At 30.9% G+C, this 17512-nt stretch overlaps 1 protein-coding gene across 5 annotated transcripts in view; it reads left to right on the plus strand.

The window, feature by feature from the left end:
- The window catches only part of Zn72D (Zinc-finger protein 72D), a 116817-nt gene that overhangs the window by 38095 nt on the left and 61210 nt on the right, over positions 1-17512 (plus strand). For all 5 annotated transcript variants that reach the window (XR_012755047.1, XM_075355284.1, XM_075355295.1 and 2 more), the window contains 2 exons: positions 8456-8681; positions 13095-13336. Coding sequence is in view for 4 of the 5 variants with exons in the window: in XM_075355284.1 (XP_075211399.1) it covers positions 8456-8681; positions 13095-13336 (468 nt within the window). In the remaining variant the exon portion in view is untranslated. The remainder of the gene's footprint in view (positions 1-8455; positions 8682-13094; positions 13337-17512) is intronic.

Consider the following 17512-nt stretch of genomic DNA (forward strand, 5'->3'; position numbering starts at 1 on the left):
CAAATAGTGACACTAGTGCTACTCAAACATAATGTCAACTTCGTTTACCTACAGTTTATGTAAGGGTCGGGTCAATCCATTTAAAGTGACCCAAGCGTGTGGTTTCTTGAACAATTAAACAAAATTGAAACTTACCTGCTTGATTCCTACATGTTTCAGGACCTTAAAACTATTTTTTTTTTTTAATTTTTTATTTAAGTAGTTTACCTGTGGCGGCAAATTTTTTTACGGTGCGTACAACTATTTTTGTGATTGTAAGGATTTACGGTAAAAAATCATAACTAAAAAACTATTAGTCCTGGAAGGATGAAACAACAAAAAATTTAATCTTATTTTCTCAAGGTAAAAGATTGATCCAGTGGTTTATTTACCTATCTCCTCTTTCTATGAGTTCTTTCAACTTTATTGGTAATAAAGTTGAACGTAATAAATGGTAAAAATTTCCCTTTTGGTAATTTTTTTCAAGAGGCAAGGGATGGCATACACAGTTTGAATTATTTTTTTATATGTAGGTATATGTTAGTAATTGTACCTTAAATAATTAATAATGATTGTATACTTACCCCTAAATTTTTAGGAATTTTTGAAAATAATTTTTTTTTTTAATTCAAATTTTGGCTTCAAATAACTGGTGATAAAGTCTCAAATTTGCACAACTTAGTATTTTGTAGATTTATTTATTTAGTGTATGGCACCAAGACAACCCCAGTTACAGTCAAAAATTACAAACAAGCATCTAACAAATTAATACTATGATGCTGATTCTGGAGTCGCAGTCAGAAAATTTTCAGGAGTCCCTTCATAAGCTGTCCTAGGACAAACTTCTGTGATGTTTAACAGTTTGATTTTCACACACTCGCAAAGGGGTGTCTGTTTTTTACCCCATTTATACAGGAAATAGAGGCCCCCTACTATGCTGAGTTCGTATTCTGTTCAGTGTTGACCATGTCATATGTGACAAGTCAAAACCTGGTGGCTTTTGAGTAATACATGGGACTTGGGGTTATTCTGCTTTGTGGTCCATTCTTGGCTCCAGGCATCAGTTAGGTTAAATCCTTTCTCTGTGGCAGCAATTGCTATTTTGATAGGTGGCTTTCAAGATCGAAGGCGACCATGATTGGCATCCTCAATGTCCTCATGTATTGGTAGGTTTCAATTGTCCATAATCTTCTTGTACTCTGAGTGTTCATACGGCGCAGGTTTGGGGGTGGTAAGTGGCTCAATACCGGGAACCACTCCACAGGAGTAGACCTGATAATCCTGGCAATCATTCTTATAGTGTTGTTAACCATCAATTCCATGAACATAAGCGCTGTTAAGCCACACTGGCATAGAATATTCTGCAGCTAAGAAGAGGTTTACAGCTGATGTGTGCAAAGTTGAAGCCGATGCGCCCCCTGTTGTTTCACAGAGCTTTTTGTAGATGTTAGACATATAAAAGATATGTCTAACATAGATAGATTACATTTTGATTCTCTAAATAAGTGCTTCTAGAGGATTTCTTGGCACTTTAATATTTTTATACTTTATAGTTGAAGTAGACTTGTTACCATTCACCTGCAGTGTTCATGTTATAACAGGTGCTTGAAGTTATTTCCAGTCGTCAGGAAAATTCATTTTGCAACATGATTATTTGTTCTTGTTGCATCATTTACCTTTGCAGTTACAGACTGGTCAGTGATGTTCATATCTTTACAGAGTGTCTTCCAATTTCATCGTGTGTTTAGAAGTGTTTATTAAATAAATAAGTTTTACTTAATATTATATTTGCAAATTTTTACATTTTCAAGTAATTTCACATAAAACCATGGAAGAACAAATGTTTCATAGGAATTTATGTGAATCAAGAGTGTCATAAAACAGTGTATGGGTACAGTGCTAAAAGAACTCATTAAAATTTGTGAATTTTGTGATGAAAACCAACAACCTAATTTTTTTTGTGTTCATTTGTCACTGGTGTTTGTAAATATCATGAAGAAAAGTTTTTCAAAATGCAATTACCTGTATGGACAGTTCTGTTGTGACCCTTTGAGAACTCAAAACAGTAAAGAATAAGCTCTTAAAGAACACATTTTTCTAAATTTAAATTTAGTTCCTGGAAAGTCTCTGTGTAACTGTTTCAAAAGTATTTTTTCTCAGCAGAACAAAGAACTATATGAATGGGAAGACCAAGAGCAATACATTGCCCCACATCACAATATTGTACAAATAGATGCTGCTTATAGCATTTTGGTTGGTTTATCACCTCCATCAAAATTGAAAAAAATTAAGCACGGATCAAAGGCTATAAGCATTAAAATTTAAAATAAAGTAAGGTATCTGAAGTGTGTTCCTGTGTCAGAAGGCATTGTAAGATGGTACAATGTTGTGTCAAGTATTGCACCACTTTCACAAGGGAAAGGACTATTGCTTATGTCAATCAGTGGTGGATAGGAGGAGTGATAGATATTAGACTCGAAAATGACAATCTGCAGGTTCATTTTTTCCACCCAGCTGGACCACATACATCATTTTAAAAGTCAATATGACAAAGTGGGGGTACCGATCTGTTAAGTCCTAAGAAAGTTGACATCACTTGAACTAACTACAGTAACAGGTCGTTCTCACACAATTTCAAGAGAATTATCAGAAGAAATGTCACACCTGTTGGTTGGTTAACCATACTAAATACTTTCATTGCTATAAAAACAGGCTGTTTCATTGAAAAGTAATTAAAATTTTGCTGCAATTGATTTTTTCTTTGATAATGTTTATAAAAATAAACCAGTATAAAATAAATTCTTGTAAAAAGATGTAGGCTACTCATTAAAATCTCAGTTTGGGTAAGTTTTTCAAGCATTTTTGGATAAAAATTGTATTATTTTATGGGTATTGGTTAAGTTATCATTAAATTACGAACTATGAGGGTAAGTCAATTATTATCTGCTATGTAGTTATAAATTTTATTGCAATACAAATAGGAAACTTAACATGTACATCATTTTTCAACATAGTCTCCTTGCATTTCAATGCACTTGGTCCATCGTTGCACAAGGTTCCTGATGCCCTCATAAAAAAAGGTTTTTTGGTTGAGCTGCAAGCCAGGAATGCACCGCTTCTTAAACTGTTTCGTCTGAGGTAAATTGATGGCCCCTTAATGCCTCTTTGAGTGGACCAAACAAGTGGTAATCAGAAGGGGGAAGATCCAGTACTTCAAAGTTGAGTTTCTGGAGCGTTTCAGCAGTGTGGGCAGCAAGTATGTGTATGGGCATTGTCGTGCAACAAAACAACACCTTTCAACAGCAGTCCTCGGCGTTTGCTTTGAATTACAGGCTTCAGCTTGACAGTAAACATCTCATTGTAACGCGCACTGTTTATTGCCGTGCCCCTTTTCTCATAATGTTCCAGTACTGGGCCTTGTGAGTCCCAAACAACCGTAAGCATCAGTTTTCCTGTGGAATGTTGGGTCTTGAACTTTTTTTGCAGGGTGAATTTGTACGTTTCCATTCTATACTCTGGCGTTTACTCTCTGGCTTGTAATGATGGATCCATGTTTCATCACCAGTGATGATTCTGTCTAAGAAGATGTCCCGTTCGTTACCATAGCGATCCAAATTTTTTGGCAGATGTCCAAGTGCATTTGTTTATACAGCTGTGTGAGTTGTTTTGGGACCCATCTTGCACAGACTATGAAACCCAAGTCTTGTGGATGATTTCGTAGGCAGAACCTTGACTAATTTGCAGATGATGTGCCACTTCATCAATAGTTACTCGTCTGTGTAAGAAAACCATGTCATATGCGCGCTCAATGTTTTCCTCATTTGTGGCGGTAAACGGTTGTCCGGCTCCTTCATCGTGTGTAACACTTTTGGAACCATTTTTGAATTTTTCAGTCCATTTATAGACATTCCGTTGCGACAACACACTGTTCCTGTTCTGTACTGAAAGTCTTAAATGAATTTTGCCCCTTGGTACACCTTCTGACCACAAAAAACGGATCACTGAACATTCCTCTTCTTTGGTGCAAACAGAAAGCGGAGCAGCCATGGTTAACAGCAAGGCAGCAATAATGGAACAAACCTAGCAGCATCAAACTTGCACAGATATAACAATTAAACCACGCGTCATCTATGCAACATGACAGTACTACCAACATAAACAAAAATATAACTAAATTGCGGATAATAATTGACTCACCCTTGTATTATTAATAATTTAAAAAAAAACTATTTAAAAAATATTGAAAACGTCAACTTCAACAAAATTGGGGCTAAATATAAAAATGTAAAGTGCAGAGACGGCAAGAAGTCCCCTCGGAGTACTTAATTAGTATCAAAATGATATCGCTAACAGGTTTTTCAAGATTTTTGTGAGGTTGTAACTTTTTTATTAGTTGAATACACAAGAAACATTTTTACTCAAAACATCTACAAAAGACTGCAAGTTGTGCAAATTTGAGATTTTTATCATCAGCCTTATCAAAGTTATTTGAATCTAAAATTTGATTTTTTTAAAAAAATATTCAAAAATTGATAAAGATTAGGGGTAAGTATATCACCATTAATATTATTGATGTTTAAACTGAAAACATATACCTACATGTAAAAAAATAAATGTGTATAATCTCTGACTCTTGAAAAAATTACTAAAAGTGAAATTTCACCGTTTTTCATATTCAACTTCATTGGTAATTTTCTCATAGAAAGAAGAGAGATACAAGGTCTGCAAATAAATTGAGACTATTTTTTTTTTTTTGGCAGCCAACTTGGGGGCGAACACTGAAGTTTGTTTTTAGTAAACATACAGTTATATGAACAGCTGATTTTTGTTGGGTATTAATATTTTCAGTATATTGTTGCCATGTGAGGTGTAAACAAACTTTTCATGAAACAAGTTTTTTTTGTGCGTTACAAAAATGAGTGATACTAATCATGAGCAATGTTCTGCATTCAATTTTTGTGTTAACTCTTTGAGAATGCTACTGAAACTTTTATAAAATTGAAAAAGACATATTGAGATGATGCTCTTGTCATGAACCCATTTTTTAGGTGGTTAAAATCATTTTCAGATGGCCAGGAATTAGTTGCGGACGATCCACGCTCTGGAAGACCGTTACGTCAAAAAGTGACAATGTTGAGTGAATCTGAGACTTTATATGGTATGATCGGTGTTTAACTGTCAGAATGATTGCAGAACAATTGAAGTTGAACCATATCACAGTCCATCAAATTTTGACAAAACAAATTGAACATTAAAAAAGTAAAAATCTTACTGTTGGAACAGAAAAACAACTGGGTGGAAGTGTGCCACAGTCTTCTAGGGCGAATTGAAACTGGTCTTGATTTTCTAAAAATTTTATTACTTGTGATGAATCTTGGATATTTGTGTATGACCCAGAAACAAATTGCCGGAGCAAGGAGTGGTACAATTCCAACTCATCCCAAAAAAGTAAAAATGAACAAATCAAAAATGAAAACCAGCTAATTTATTTCTTCAATAGTAACTGCATTGTCTATAAGGAGTTATTGGCCTACAGGACAGACTGTAAATCAGTATGTTTACAGAGAAATTCTTGAAAGTCTACAAAAACGAGTTTCCTGCGTGAGATCAGCCATCAAAGAAAACTGGATGCTGCATCATGACAATGCACCTTGTCATTTTGACTCTCGGTTAATGATTTAATGATTTTTTGGCAAAGAAAAACATCCCTGTAGTTTTTTAATCACCTTATTCACCTGACTTGAGTCCCTGCGACTTCTATTTGTTCCCAACTTCCAAAAAAATCTCTAAAGACACCATTTTGGAACAGTAAAAAACATAAGAAAGGCTGTCTGAAGGATATTTCTGTTTCTGATTTCCAACATTGTTATGAATAGTGGGAAAACAGAGTCCATGTATAATTGGATTGTAAATAAGAAGTTTTTCTGAACCAGTCTCATTACTTTATTTACCACCATGTAGATCTACTTACCACATAGATAAATAAACCATTGGACCAATCTTTTACTTTTAGAAAATATGATTAAATTGCTTTTTGTTTCATATTTCTAGGATTATGATTTTTTCCATAAACCCTTTCAATCAGAAAAATAGGTGTGCATCGTAACAAAAATGGCAGTGACAGGTAAATTGCTTAAATAAGAAAACATTGTTTTAAGGTCGTGAAACAAGTGAGTGGGTAATTTCAATTTTTTTTTAATTGGTCAAACAACCAGTTTGTTTTTTTGGGACACGTCAAATGGATTGACGAATAAGGTGAAAGCTGTTGGTTCTTTGTAAATGGAAAAATTTAATTGAAATTATATGTATTCTCAACAAAAGTTCATTTTTTCTTAAATAAACAATAAATAGATAAATCTTAAGAAGCAAAATCTTATCAATAAGTAATGGTTATTTCATTATTTTTTAAGTATTGTTTTGAATTAAATTTTATATTATGTAAGGCTGACTGGTTGTTATGCGATTGTTTGGTCTCATTGGCATCTCAGATCAAAATTTGGTTGGTATGCTAATGGATCCAATTGGTCACAAGACGTTTATTATATTCTGAAAGTAAAAATAGAAAAAAACTGTTTAGTAACCATATTGATGTTGTTATTTAGTTCTTATAAATAAAAATATGACCTGTGTATCTGAGATCCAGGAGATGGAAAAAATGAGTGCTTAACGTGTTATCTACTGTGTTTCTTCATATCATGCAATTTTTCAAAAAATAATTAAATATTATGAAAGGAAATTAGTCACAGCAATTTATATTTTAAATATTTTAGGTTGTATTTTCTTTCTTAACCTTTTCCCATCACAATGATCCACGCTTGATTAGCACTCCGCGAAAGTATGTTTGTATCTGATTGCCTCCCTTTCTTATGCTACCCTCTTGTGAAAAAATTACATACAGTATATTAAAGAGATTTAACCGATTCTGATAAAAAAAAGTTACGATTGGCTATTTTTTATGCCCGTAACAACAAAAAAATTATGATTATTAATTGCAGAATTTGTTTTGCGCATTTCTACCGCGTTTTTTATTAATGAAATTTTGCTTGTGTTTATGAAACATAGTTTGCCGATTTTAAAAATAATACTTTCAAGCAAATCGGTTAAAAATTGTGCAAAGTATGATGAAAAACCCATGTCATAAATCACAGATTAGTAACATACATATGTTAGTATAAGTGAAAGTAGATTCAGAAAAGTACGTTTTATAAAAATCCCCACCACTGAAAAAGGTATTCAGATTGACAAAAAACAATTTTTACAGTATACTGTTATTCATTATGATTCGTCATGTGTTATGTTTACAGATATCATTTTCAGAAAAGATATTTATAGACCTCAAGTAAAAGTGACGTATTTATGACCACAAATTTCTTCTTTTTTTGTGTGGGCCGTATATCATAATTTATTATGATTTTCATTACATCGATATGTTACTACAAAGATAAGCTATATTTATAAATAATAAATAAATCCATAATCGTCATAGCAGTTATAATACAATAGTCACACACACGCACATTTCTGAGGAAAAAATGGTCATATTCTTTCTAGTCTAAATAAAACATTTTACTTTGTATAAACGTCGTTCAAATTGTGTAATAAAACTGATTCCTTTGTGAATAAACAAAATAACAGACTGATGCCATATAAAATGATTTTGTAACAGCATTTTAAAAATGACGCCGTACATAACCAGTTCCAAGGCTAAATGATCTGAAAAGGTTAATAGAAAATAAAAAATAACTATGTACTTCATACAGTAATATGTTTTATTATAAATATTTTCAAAAAAACTATGTACAATTGTAGGGTTATTTCTTGATAGTTTTCTCCTCATACTCCCATTATAGATGTGTCTGGGAAATACATCCACCTTAGCTGTGTTCTGTATGCATTTTGACAAATCTTCATATGACCTAAAAGCTGTGATTTATTAAAAGTTTATTTTTTGTTTTATATTAATTTTAATAAGTTAAAAATTTTTAAAGAGGTATGATCTGGGCTAAAGGCAGTGATTGAAATAATTTCTAGTTTTTGGGGTTTTTTTTTTTAATTAACAGTTTAGGAGCATTGTTTAGAAATGTACAATTTTTTTAAAAGTTCGTTACTGCATTTTGATAAATATATTGTAGCTTGAGTTTTTTGTTTTCTATAAGGTTATTAAAACCAAAATTTCTTATACAAATAAAACAATTCAATCTTTTTATTAGTATATGATTGTATAGAGTGTAGTATTTTCTTATTTTTATTGAGTATAAAACCTTAACCAATCATATTTTAGTTTATATTATAGGGTTTTTTTTTGGGTCACAGTCAAAATCACTTTGTGAATTCATCAGTAATGTTAGAAACCCACATAGATAGAGAGAGAATTGTAGGATTAAAAATGCTTAGGTGGGATGACAATAATAGTATAGTGGTGTGTTTTTTATTAATAATTTTGAAATTTACAAAATGATGTCTTTTTTATGTGAAGGTTAAAAAGACTTTCCATCCTCAGACAAGTGTTGCAACAAGTAGTGTGCCAGGCAATACAACAGGTACTGGGACAACATCTAATGTAACTGCTGTTACCAGTTATGCTGGTACACCACAACAAACATACAGTGCAACTAGTACTGCCACAGCTACAAATAGTTACACTCAACAAACTTATACTCCTGCAACACCAACTCAGACAGCTGCAGCAAAACCTAAAACTGGTAAGGAAAGTAATTACTGTTAATGATTTTGAACTGATAATTTTTATTGTCTTCAGTTGATGTGACAAAAATTTAGTTTTACTTATTCATTTTTATTAAAATTTTTTGTTATTAAACTATTTAGGGAAAACTCCCCTAAGTAAACTAATTTTATGTTAACTCATGAAAATTTTAATTTTCTTCTTATTGCTGTATTTTTCTAAATGTTTAGTACTTGGGCTTTAGTACAGAGACGTAAGCTTTATTGGACATGAAAATCCAGACTAAAATAAATTAATTTTATGAATAATTGGTAAATGTTAAAAATTCAATTTGATAACTTGTATTATAAATATAATATAAAAAAGAGCTTACCAATATATTATTTGATTTCCTCAGAGGAACCCTCATTAAAGATTATTTGATTTCCTCAGAAGAAATCAAATAATATATTTGTAAGCTATTTTTAATATTATATTTATAATTATAATTTATCAATGGTGGTATGTTAACTATTTATTACTCTTGAAGTTATCACTAACAGGTTAAGACTAAAAGTTTACATTCTAACACAATTACTTCAAGTTAAATCTCTTCACTTTGAAACTAAATATTTTTTAGTTTGATAATCATGCATTTATTCTCAATATTTATTATAGGTTTATATACTGATTGGATTTTAATAGTTCTGATCCAAGCTAACTGTATAATATATAAATTAATATCAAACATTTTTCTTTAGGAAGTGGAATTCTAAATTAAAAGGATCATTTCAGCAGTTGAAATTGTTTATTGAACTTGAAATTCTTAAACTTAAAATTTTAATAACAATTGAGAAAGTAGTTTTTATACTTTATTCAGTCAAGGTAAATTCTGCATAAAATACATTGAGCCAACTGCTACACTTGCCCTAACCAGTTACAGACAGTGATAATTGCAAATAAATGTTTTTGCATTAAACATTAACATATTATTCATCTTCCAAATTAATTGATCTTAATTTATAAAGGTACGCGTTTTCCAGCAACCTTCATAATTAAAAGTTAGGTTAAAGTGCTACCGCTTAGGTGTTAAACACTTACTGTTTTTTCATAGTATATGTAATAATGTAAATCTTGTTCTTAAATTGAAATAATCTGGTTTGGTATAGAACTTTTCATTACAGCATCTTTGTCATAATGAATTTAACATATTTGCCAACAAGTTAGTACAAGTGAATTTTTAACGTTCCTATGTTTGAATGGTTTCCTGATTGTAACTGCTTCTCCTGTCAAGAACCCATAAGAGCAATCTAAAAATTAAAAAATCATTAATTCTCTTGTAATGTCATTTTTAGCCGAACAGTGAGAAAGGCCTACTTTATAAAGAAAATTTATGAGACAAACTTAATAAATATTTGAAAAAATGCCAGTAATGTTTTACAGTGAAGAACAAGTATATTTTTAAATATTCAAATGCTTTGGTTAATGTATATGGAGATGATTTATATATTAGTTGTTAGCATAAATACTAGCGTTTGGAAATATCAGTATAAAATAACAATTTTCTAACATTGCATGTGTTTTTTTATGTTTTATGAATAGTATAAATACAGGGTGATTCAAAGAAACGGGAAATTAAAAAAATTAAATAACGTTAATGAAAATTTTTTTTAGAAAATGAATTTTATTTTATGTAATTGTGCAAATGTTGCCATTTTAAGATACATACATTTTAGTTTATTTTTTAAAGATCACATCTTGTAGGTGACCTCCTCTTCTACGTAAACACTCATGAAGTCCCTTCATTAAATTGTTCTTGGTTTGACGTAACAACTCGACTGGAATTTCCGCAATTGCTTCTCGGATCTTTACCTTCAGTTCTTCTGTTGTAGCAGGTCTACTGTGGAACACTTTGCTTTTAAGGTGACCCCACAAAAAGTAATCGCAAGCTGAGAGATCAGGCGAACTGGGAGGCCATTAATGTCACCATTTCGTGAAATGACACGTTGTCCAAACAATTGGCGTATAGCTGCCATCAATATTCATGCAGTATGTGATGTTGCTCTGTCTTGTTGAAACCAGGCTCTGTTAAGAATCGATGGAAATCTCTTTGTTCTTCCACAACAAAGGTTCAAGCATGGCTACGTAATGAGCCGGCGTCACTGTAATCAAAACACCGTAAGAAGACATAGCAAATCACACGGTCACTTTCTGGCTGTGCAACGGACGCTGGTGAAGCTGCGTAGGATTTTCTTGTGATCAGTATCTGAAATTTTGCTCGTTAACAAATACACTGAAGTGGAAATGCGCTTCGTCTGACATCCACAGTTCGTGAACAAACTCTTTGTTATCATTTATCTTCTGAAGCATTACATTACAGAATTGTGCTCGCACAACTACATCGTTTGGTTTCAATTCCTAAACGATCTGCAACTTGTACGGATGGAATTGGAAGTCCTTCACTAACATTCTTCGAACACTTGAACTTATGCAATTGTAAAGATGCTGAGAGACGACGGATTGACCGATGTGGACTTCGTGTGACAGCATCTTGTAAAGCTTGAACATTCTATGGTGTACGGACGGTTCGCTCACGCCCTGGAGGTTTCTTTTTCATTGCCGAACCAGTTTCCTCAAAATTGATATCCATGTTTTAATTAGATGTGCTGATGGAACACGGTCGTGCCGTCCCAGATTAAAATGACGAAATTATCTACGCGCTCCCTCCACACTGTCATTGTTTTTGTAAAACCCTTTGATAGCAAATGCATGTTGCGCACCACTCCAAGGATCCATGACAACTAAATGGCAGGTTAGGTTAGTAGAGAGGCTGGCGCCACTTATCAAGTGGTACCAATCGTCCACGGCTACCAACAACTTTCAAAATTTTCCTTTTCTTTGAATCACCTTGTATATGAGCCAAATTTGTCACTGTATAATATCATATTTATTGTTCAGAAACAGTATGAACGTTCACAAAGTTAGACTATAAGGAATTTTGGATTGATGAATATGATATTGGTTAAAATTTAGGTTATAAAAATGCTCATTGAGCTGTTAAAAGTAATTTTGTAATCAAAATAGGTTGTGATATATTAGTTATGGACAGCTGAAATTCTGCTCCTGTTGACAATGTAACATCAGATTGGCAGTGAAATATAACCCTCGTATCAAAACCTGACATGTATGCACAACAAAAGATGATTTTATTCAATTTTTTTCAGATTTGAGAGAGTAAAAGTATTATTATAGCACTTTTCCTCTGGTAACTACACCTATTTAATAATACTTGCTTTCTTTTATAATTTTAAACAATAAAAAAAAGATTCCAAAAGTATAAAAAAAAAATTAAGTCAAAATACAGAACTAAATCTAGTAACAAATGGAGCGATACAATTAAAACAGAAAAAAAGGTGTAAAATATAGCCGACATTTTTGCAATATTTAATGAGTTTTATCTGTGCAACAGAAGATTAAAATTTCTATTCATCAATTTTGATACTTCCATCTAGTCCCTATTTGGTGATAAGTAACACAAGTCGCATATTTAAAAAAAAAATCAAAATCTGGGATGGAATAGAAAACAACTTTTCCCCTGTTAATTTCTCAGTAATATAGCTCTTTAACTTGGGTAGGGAGTTGTAATGTTTATTCTTTCACTAGAAAAATCCTAAATACTGAATTTGAATTAGCTAGAAATATTTGAATACTTCAAATGAAACTATAAGTATTTCATTAATTTAAAATGTGCATATTTAAAATATTTTTGGATTTTCAAAATATCTCTACTGGTTAAAAAAATGTAAGTGATTTTATAAAAACTGCATTTCATAAAAAATTGAAACATTAAATTTGAACTCCCTGCGAATGGAAAATTTGGGAAAATTGAAATATTAAATATTATCTTTTGAATGTTGATTTTGATAGTGAAAATGCGGAAAAGATCTGAACCGGCGTGCAACTAAATAATTCAAAATTGCTGTTTTTATCTGTAATGACCCTGTGAGACATTATTGCATTAAAAGATGTAGATTATTGTGTTTCTAAACTTAATTTATTGACCTTTACTCTAGTTTCATTTATCTCTACAAATACAATGCAACAAATATTTAATTGGTAACATCTGTTAATTCAAAGGAAATCTATGATCACCTGAGTAGTTCTATGATGCCTCTGTAATAGTAAATCCCGGACTAGATACAAAGGGCGTGGCGTGGCGACTGAAACTGCCACCTGGAAGGTCTCACTCCCTGCAGACTCTCAGGATGGTGATAAATAATAGTAAAATTAGTTCACACTAATATTACTTTTCTTGACCTCATAAGAAACATTTCATTACAAAATTGTAAGATTTCACATTTGGAAAAAATATTATCAGTTAATGAATATGATGCTTAAAAAAAAAGAAGTTTTAATATTTTGTTTTTTAAAAAAATGTTCTTGTAATTTTCAGCAACAACAACTTACTCTGGTTATGACGCAGCATTGTACAGTGCAGCAACAATGTATGTTGCTCAACAGGCAACACCTGCCCAGACCGCTAATACTGCTGCTGTTAAAACAACTACTGGCAACTGGCAAGGATATAAAAAGAATATTGGAGGTATGATGAAACCTGTTCGACAGAAACTACCACCAAAACCTCAACAACTGCATTACTGTGATGTTTGTAAAATTAGCTGTGCTGGTCCACAAGTAAGTATAATATTCCAAATTATTTAAAATTTCTGCTGTTTATGCCACATGTAACTTTTGTTATGAAAGCATTTTGTGTCATCCTATTAACTTCTAAAACCTTTTTAGATTTGAATATAATAATCTTTAATTTTTTATTTTGCTCTCATGAATTTGTATGTTCTCCTACCTATTGTATTATCAGTAATAATTTAAGTCAATAATAATATGCTTTATGCTATAAAATTCTTTGTTATCTTAATTTTTAAGCATGAAAATCATGTTTAAAAACTTCTTCAAAATATTGGTACATTCTTCTGCACCTGTGTTGTGTATTTTATCAATAATATATTTGTGTGATTATATCTATCCATTTACATAGCAGTTCATTTGTACAAATATTGATAATTTATTATCACATTTTCTTAAATGTTGTTTTTTTAAAGTGTAGGCTCAAGGTACTTAAATATGAAATCCATCATTGAATTTTTACAAACTAACTTGTCTTAAAAGTGGTGTACCATTTTCAGCTGAAAAAAGCTTTTTTATAAAAATAATAACTTGGTTGTGAAACAATTAAGTATTTTAAAAGATTAAAAACCTTTACAAAATTTTTGACAAGTTGATTTAGATTTAAGAATATTAAATAGGTTTTACCGTTTTTAAATTATTTTATAAAACTGGTATTGTTGCTAAGTGTATTAGTGCAAAACAAAGTACTTTACGTAATTGTGTGGAAAAATTACACAATTTTTTTTTAATTTTCTTCAACTTGTTGCCTAACGTCTTTGTTTCTGTCTGTATAATAAATAATTAAAATAAAATTAATTTATTGAAAAAACTGATTAAAATAAAATAATTTAAAAAATTATGACAGCTATACATACATTAGAATATAATTGTCATATTCAGTTTCAAAAATTAATTACCTAAATTTTTGAATATTTAATTCAGAAGAGGGAAAAGTGGATCTATGAAAAAAATTTCTATAAATACGAGGTGAATCAAATATAAACAGTAATTTTTTTTTTATTATAAATTTATTGATTAATATAATAATATACACAATTCATACCTTCATTTTTTTTCTATGTAGTTTTCTGCATGATCTACACACTTTGGCTAATGATTTGTATCTAAACTGTACTGCAAGAGTTAAAATTTCTGCTAGTATAATGCCTTCATTATTTAAACTTTATGATCATACATTTTGCAACAGATGACAGAAACTCTTGCTCACTCATGGCTGTACTTACAACAACAGAGCGGAGGAGTTAACCAAGCTGTTTCCCTCTCTCTAACGCACTGAACATTAACCCCTTACTCTGCCATCCAGCTTGGAACCGCTTACTGTGTAGAATAGCAAAATTACCATTTAAATTTGATTCATCCTCATATTACCAAAAGTACAAAACTTATCTTCAGAAAAACTATTCCCAAATGCAATTTAATAATCATACTTCCTCAATCATTGTATTCTTAAAAAAAAAATTAAGAATCTTAAATATTAGTACATATTTTATAAAGAAATGTTAATGCATAGGTACAAAGTATGAAAAAATTGAATATACTTTACAAAATAATTTCAATTATTGAAATTAAATTAAGTGCATTTAAAATTATGTCTTTTTTCTTTGGAATGAAGAGAAAAGCAGATAATTTTGCCTTTTTAAAGTTCTTTAACTTTTGTATGAACAAGTAATGCAGTATTCTTTATTAAAATATTGATTTTTAACTTTATAGCAAGTTGAGTAAGGAGCATCAAAAATTAGAATTGCCTGGTTTCAGATTAAATTTGAGAATTATTTTAAAAATAACTGATAAATTTAGTTTTAATGTTAGTGACTTAAAATTCCTTTAATAAAGTAGTAGTCTGTTACCTAGAAATTGGTCGTAAAATTTCTAAGTGACACGCATCAATATTGTATGTTTAGGGAGAGAAAGCAGTACTAGTATCATTTTCCCTTTATTTTAAGGAATATGTTTCTTTTTTATAATGAATTTTTAATTTTAATGCCTTTTTCTACGTAATGCATTAATCGGCAAATGGGTTTTCACTGAAAAGCTTTAAAGGTTGCTTTTAGTACATTCAGTATCATTATCAATTAAAAGTGTATCCTTAAATTTTTAATGGCTATTAGATGTCAAAAGTGTATTGTATTTAATAATTTTTTTTTAAAATTAAAAAACAACTTAAGAATCAGCTACATGGTAACTCCTAAAATCTGATGAGAGGGGGATAAGTAGTGTAGCTCCTCGGGTGGCTAGGGACTGAAGAGTGAATGTACGACATCATGAGACATTTATTTGGCAGTATTGTGTGGTTGTTAAAAGTGCATTAAAAGAAAAAGTTCTTCATTGGCTGAAAATTTAATTTTTAATGTTTCACATGGAAAAATAAAACTACTAAACATACTACACTTGCTAAGACGCTAAAAAGTATAACGAGTTCTCATAAAGTTGTTGAGATCATAAATAAATACGGTCACTGCTGCAGCTACCATGTGACTGAAGAATTGGAAACAGAGGCTACATTTTCATCATCCAATCAATCAAAATTATGTCCTGAATGTATTGTTAGAGCAAATGGGTTATATACTGGAGTAGCATTTGATAACTTTGATTTGTTGACACAGCATCACATAAAAAAAAATATATTACACAACACTTTTTATAATTTACCAAAATGTGCCTCTGGTAGACTACATAGAAGACGATATCTCAGATGAAATTTAAGAAAATATATCAGATAATGATAAAGAAGAAAATGAAACTGCAGAAAATAATAGTAATCAACAAATAAAAAAAAGACTACAAACATTAGATGCTATTATTCCAGAGTTTGATTCATATTGTAAAAAAATACAAATAGCTGATATTTTATTACCACCTACAGATGAGTAATGTCACTTCCCATAACTCAAGAATCATTACAATTAATAAAAAAATTTGATATACTTCGGATGTTGTCGAATACATTTAAATTTCTGAAAATTCCAATGTGGGTTGGGTTTGACAGTAAATTTATAAAAGACTTCAATACTTCTAAACAAAAAATTCATTATCTCACACCTGTCAATGAATCACCTACTTCTAAAAATGTTGTCTCGAAACCCTGAAAAAAAGTTTAATAAATTGGCTGAAGAAGTGAAGCAGTCTCATATTGAAATAACGTATGATTTAGGTATTGTTAACGTTGCGATGCAAATCCAATCAAGTTAAAAGCCATTATTTATTCATTTAAGATCCTTTCACATTATGCTTGCATATTTTAAAGCTATAGGTGAATTTATTACAGACTATGGACTAATGAATATTATATTGCTACTTAAAGTGAAATAATAAAAAATGATCTATTGATTCATTTATTTCTGGCAAGCATTTCAGCAGATGTAAACAAATACACCAACTGATGGCAGGAGTAGAAATTTTGCATTTTCAATTTATCATGGAAAAAGAAAAAAATGTTTCCAGAAAATTTACATATATAAAGCTGATGAAATTTAATAATCAGAGATCTTATGTTTTATTAAAAAATAGTGTACCTCAAACCTCACACCTTACACATAAAGATGCCTGTTTAAATGGAGCTTATGGTGAAACGCCTCAGTTTTACATGACATACATCTATCTCAAAAGTTATTATCAAATGTTAAGCCGCAGTATACAGAAAAGGGATTTTATAAAAAAAAATAGTCTATCTTGGGTGTTTAATCAGCCAAACAAATTACGCACCATTGGTTGGTTAAATATCACGATAATTTAAATTAGAACAAACTCATCCACAATTAAAAGAAGCCATCGAAAAAGGGTATTTTGGAATCCAAAGAACAGATAAATCATTTTCTAGAAAGCCAATTGATCTGACGAACGGCTAATCAATGTAGATGCTGGAAGAAGATTAACTCGTGTAAAACATTATACAAACTCCATTTCTGCTCGGCAGCGCTGTTATATGAGCCACAAAATTCGATCAACTGAAATCATATACCTACAAGGCTTTACTGGTCTATGAAAATGGCAAGATGTTAACAGCTGATTTGGAAAAATATAATATAAAAAGAGATACTAAATAAATTCAATCATTTGTCAATGCATTTTCAAAATTTATGAATCCAATCGATACTAGCTTCAACCAAGAACTTTCTAATATTTCAAGTGGAAAAGCAGTTTCAAGTGCAGTACGAGATTTTTTGA

Source organism: Lycorma delicatula, chromosome 1 (genome assembly GCF_047948215.1).
Source record: "Lycorma delicatula isolate Av1 chromosome 1, ASM4794821v1, whole genome shotgun sequence".
Taxonomy (NCBI): domain Eukaryota; kingdom Metazoa; phylum Arthropoda; class Insecta; order Hemiptera; family Fulgoridae; genus Lycorma; species Lycorma delicatula.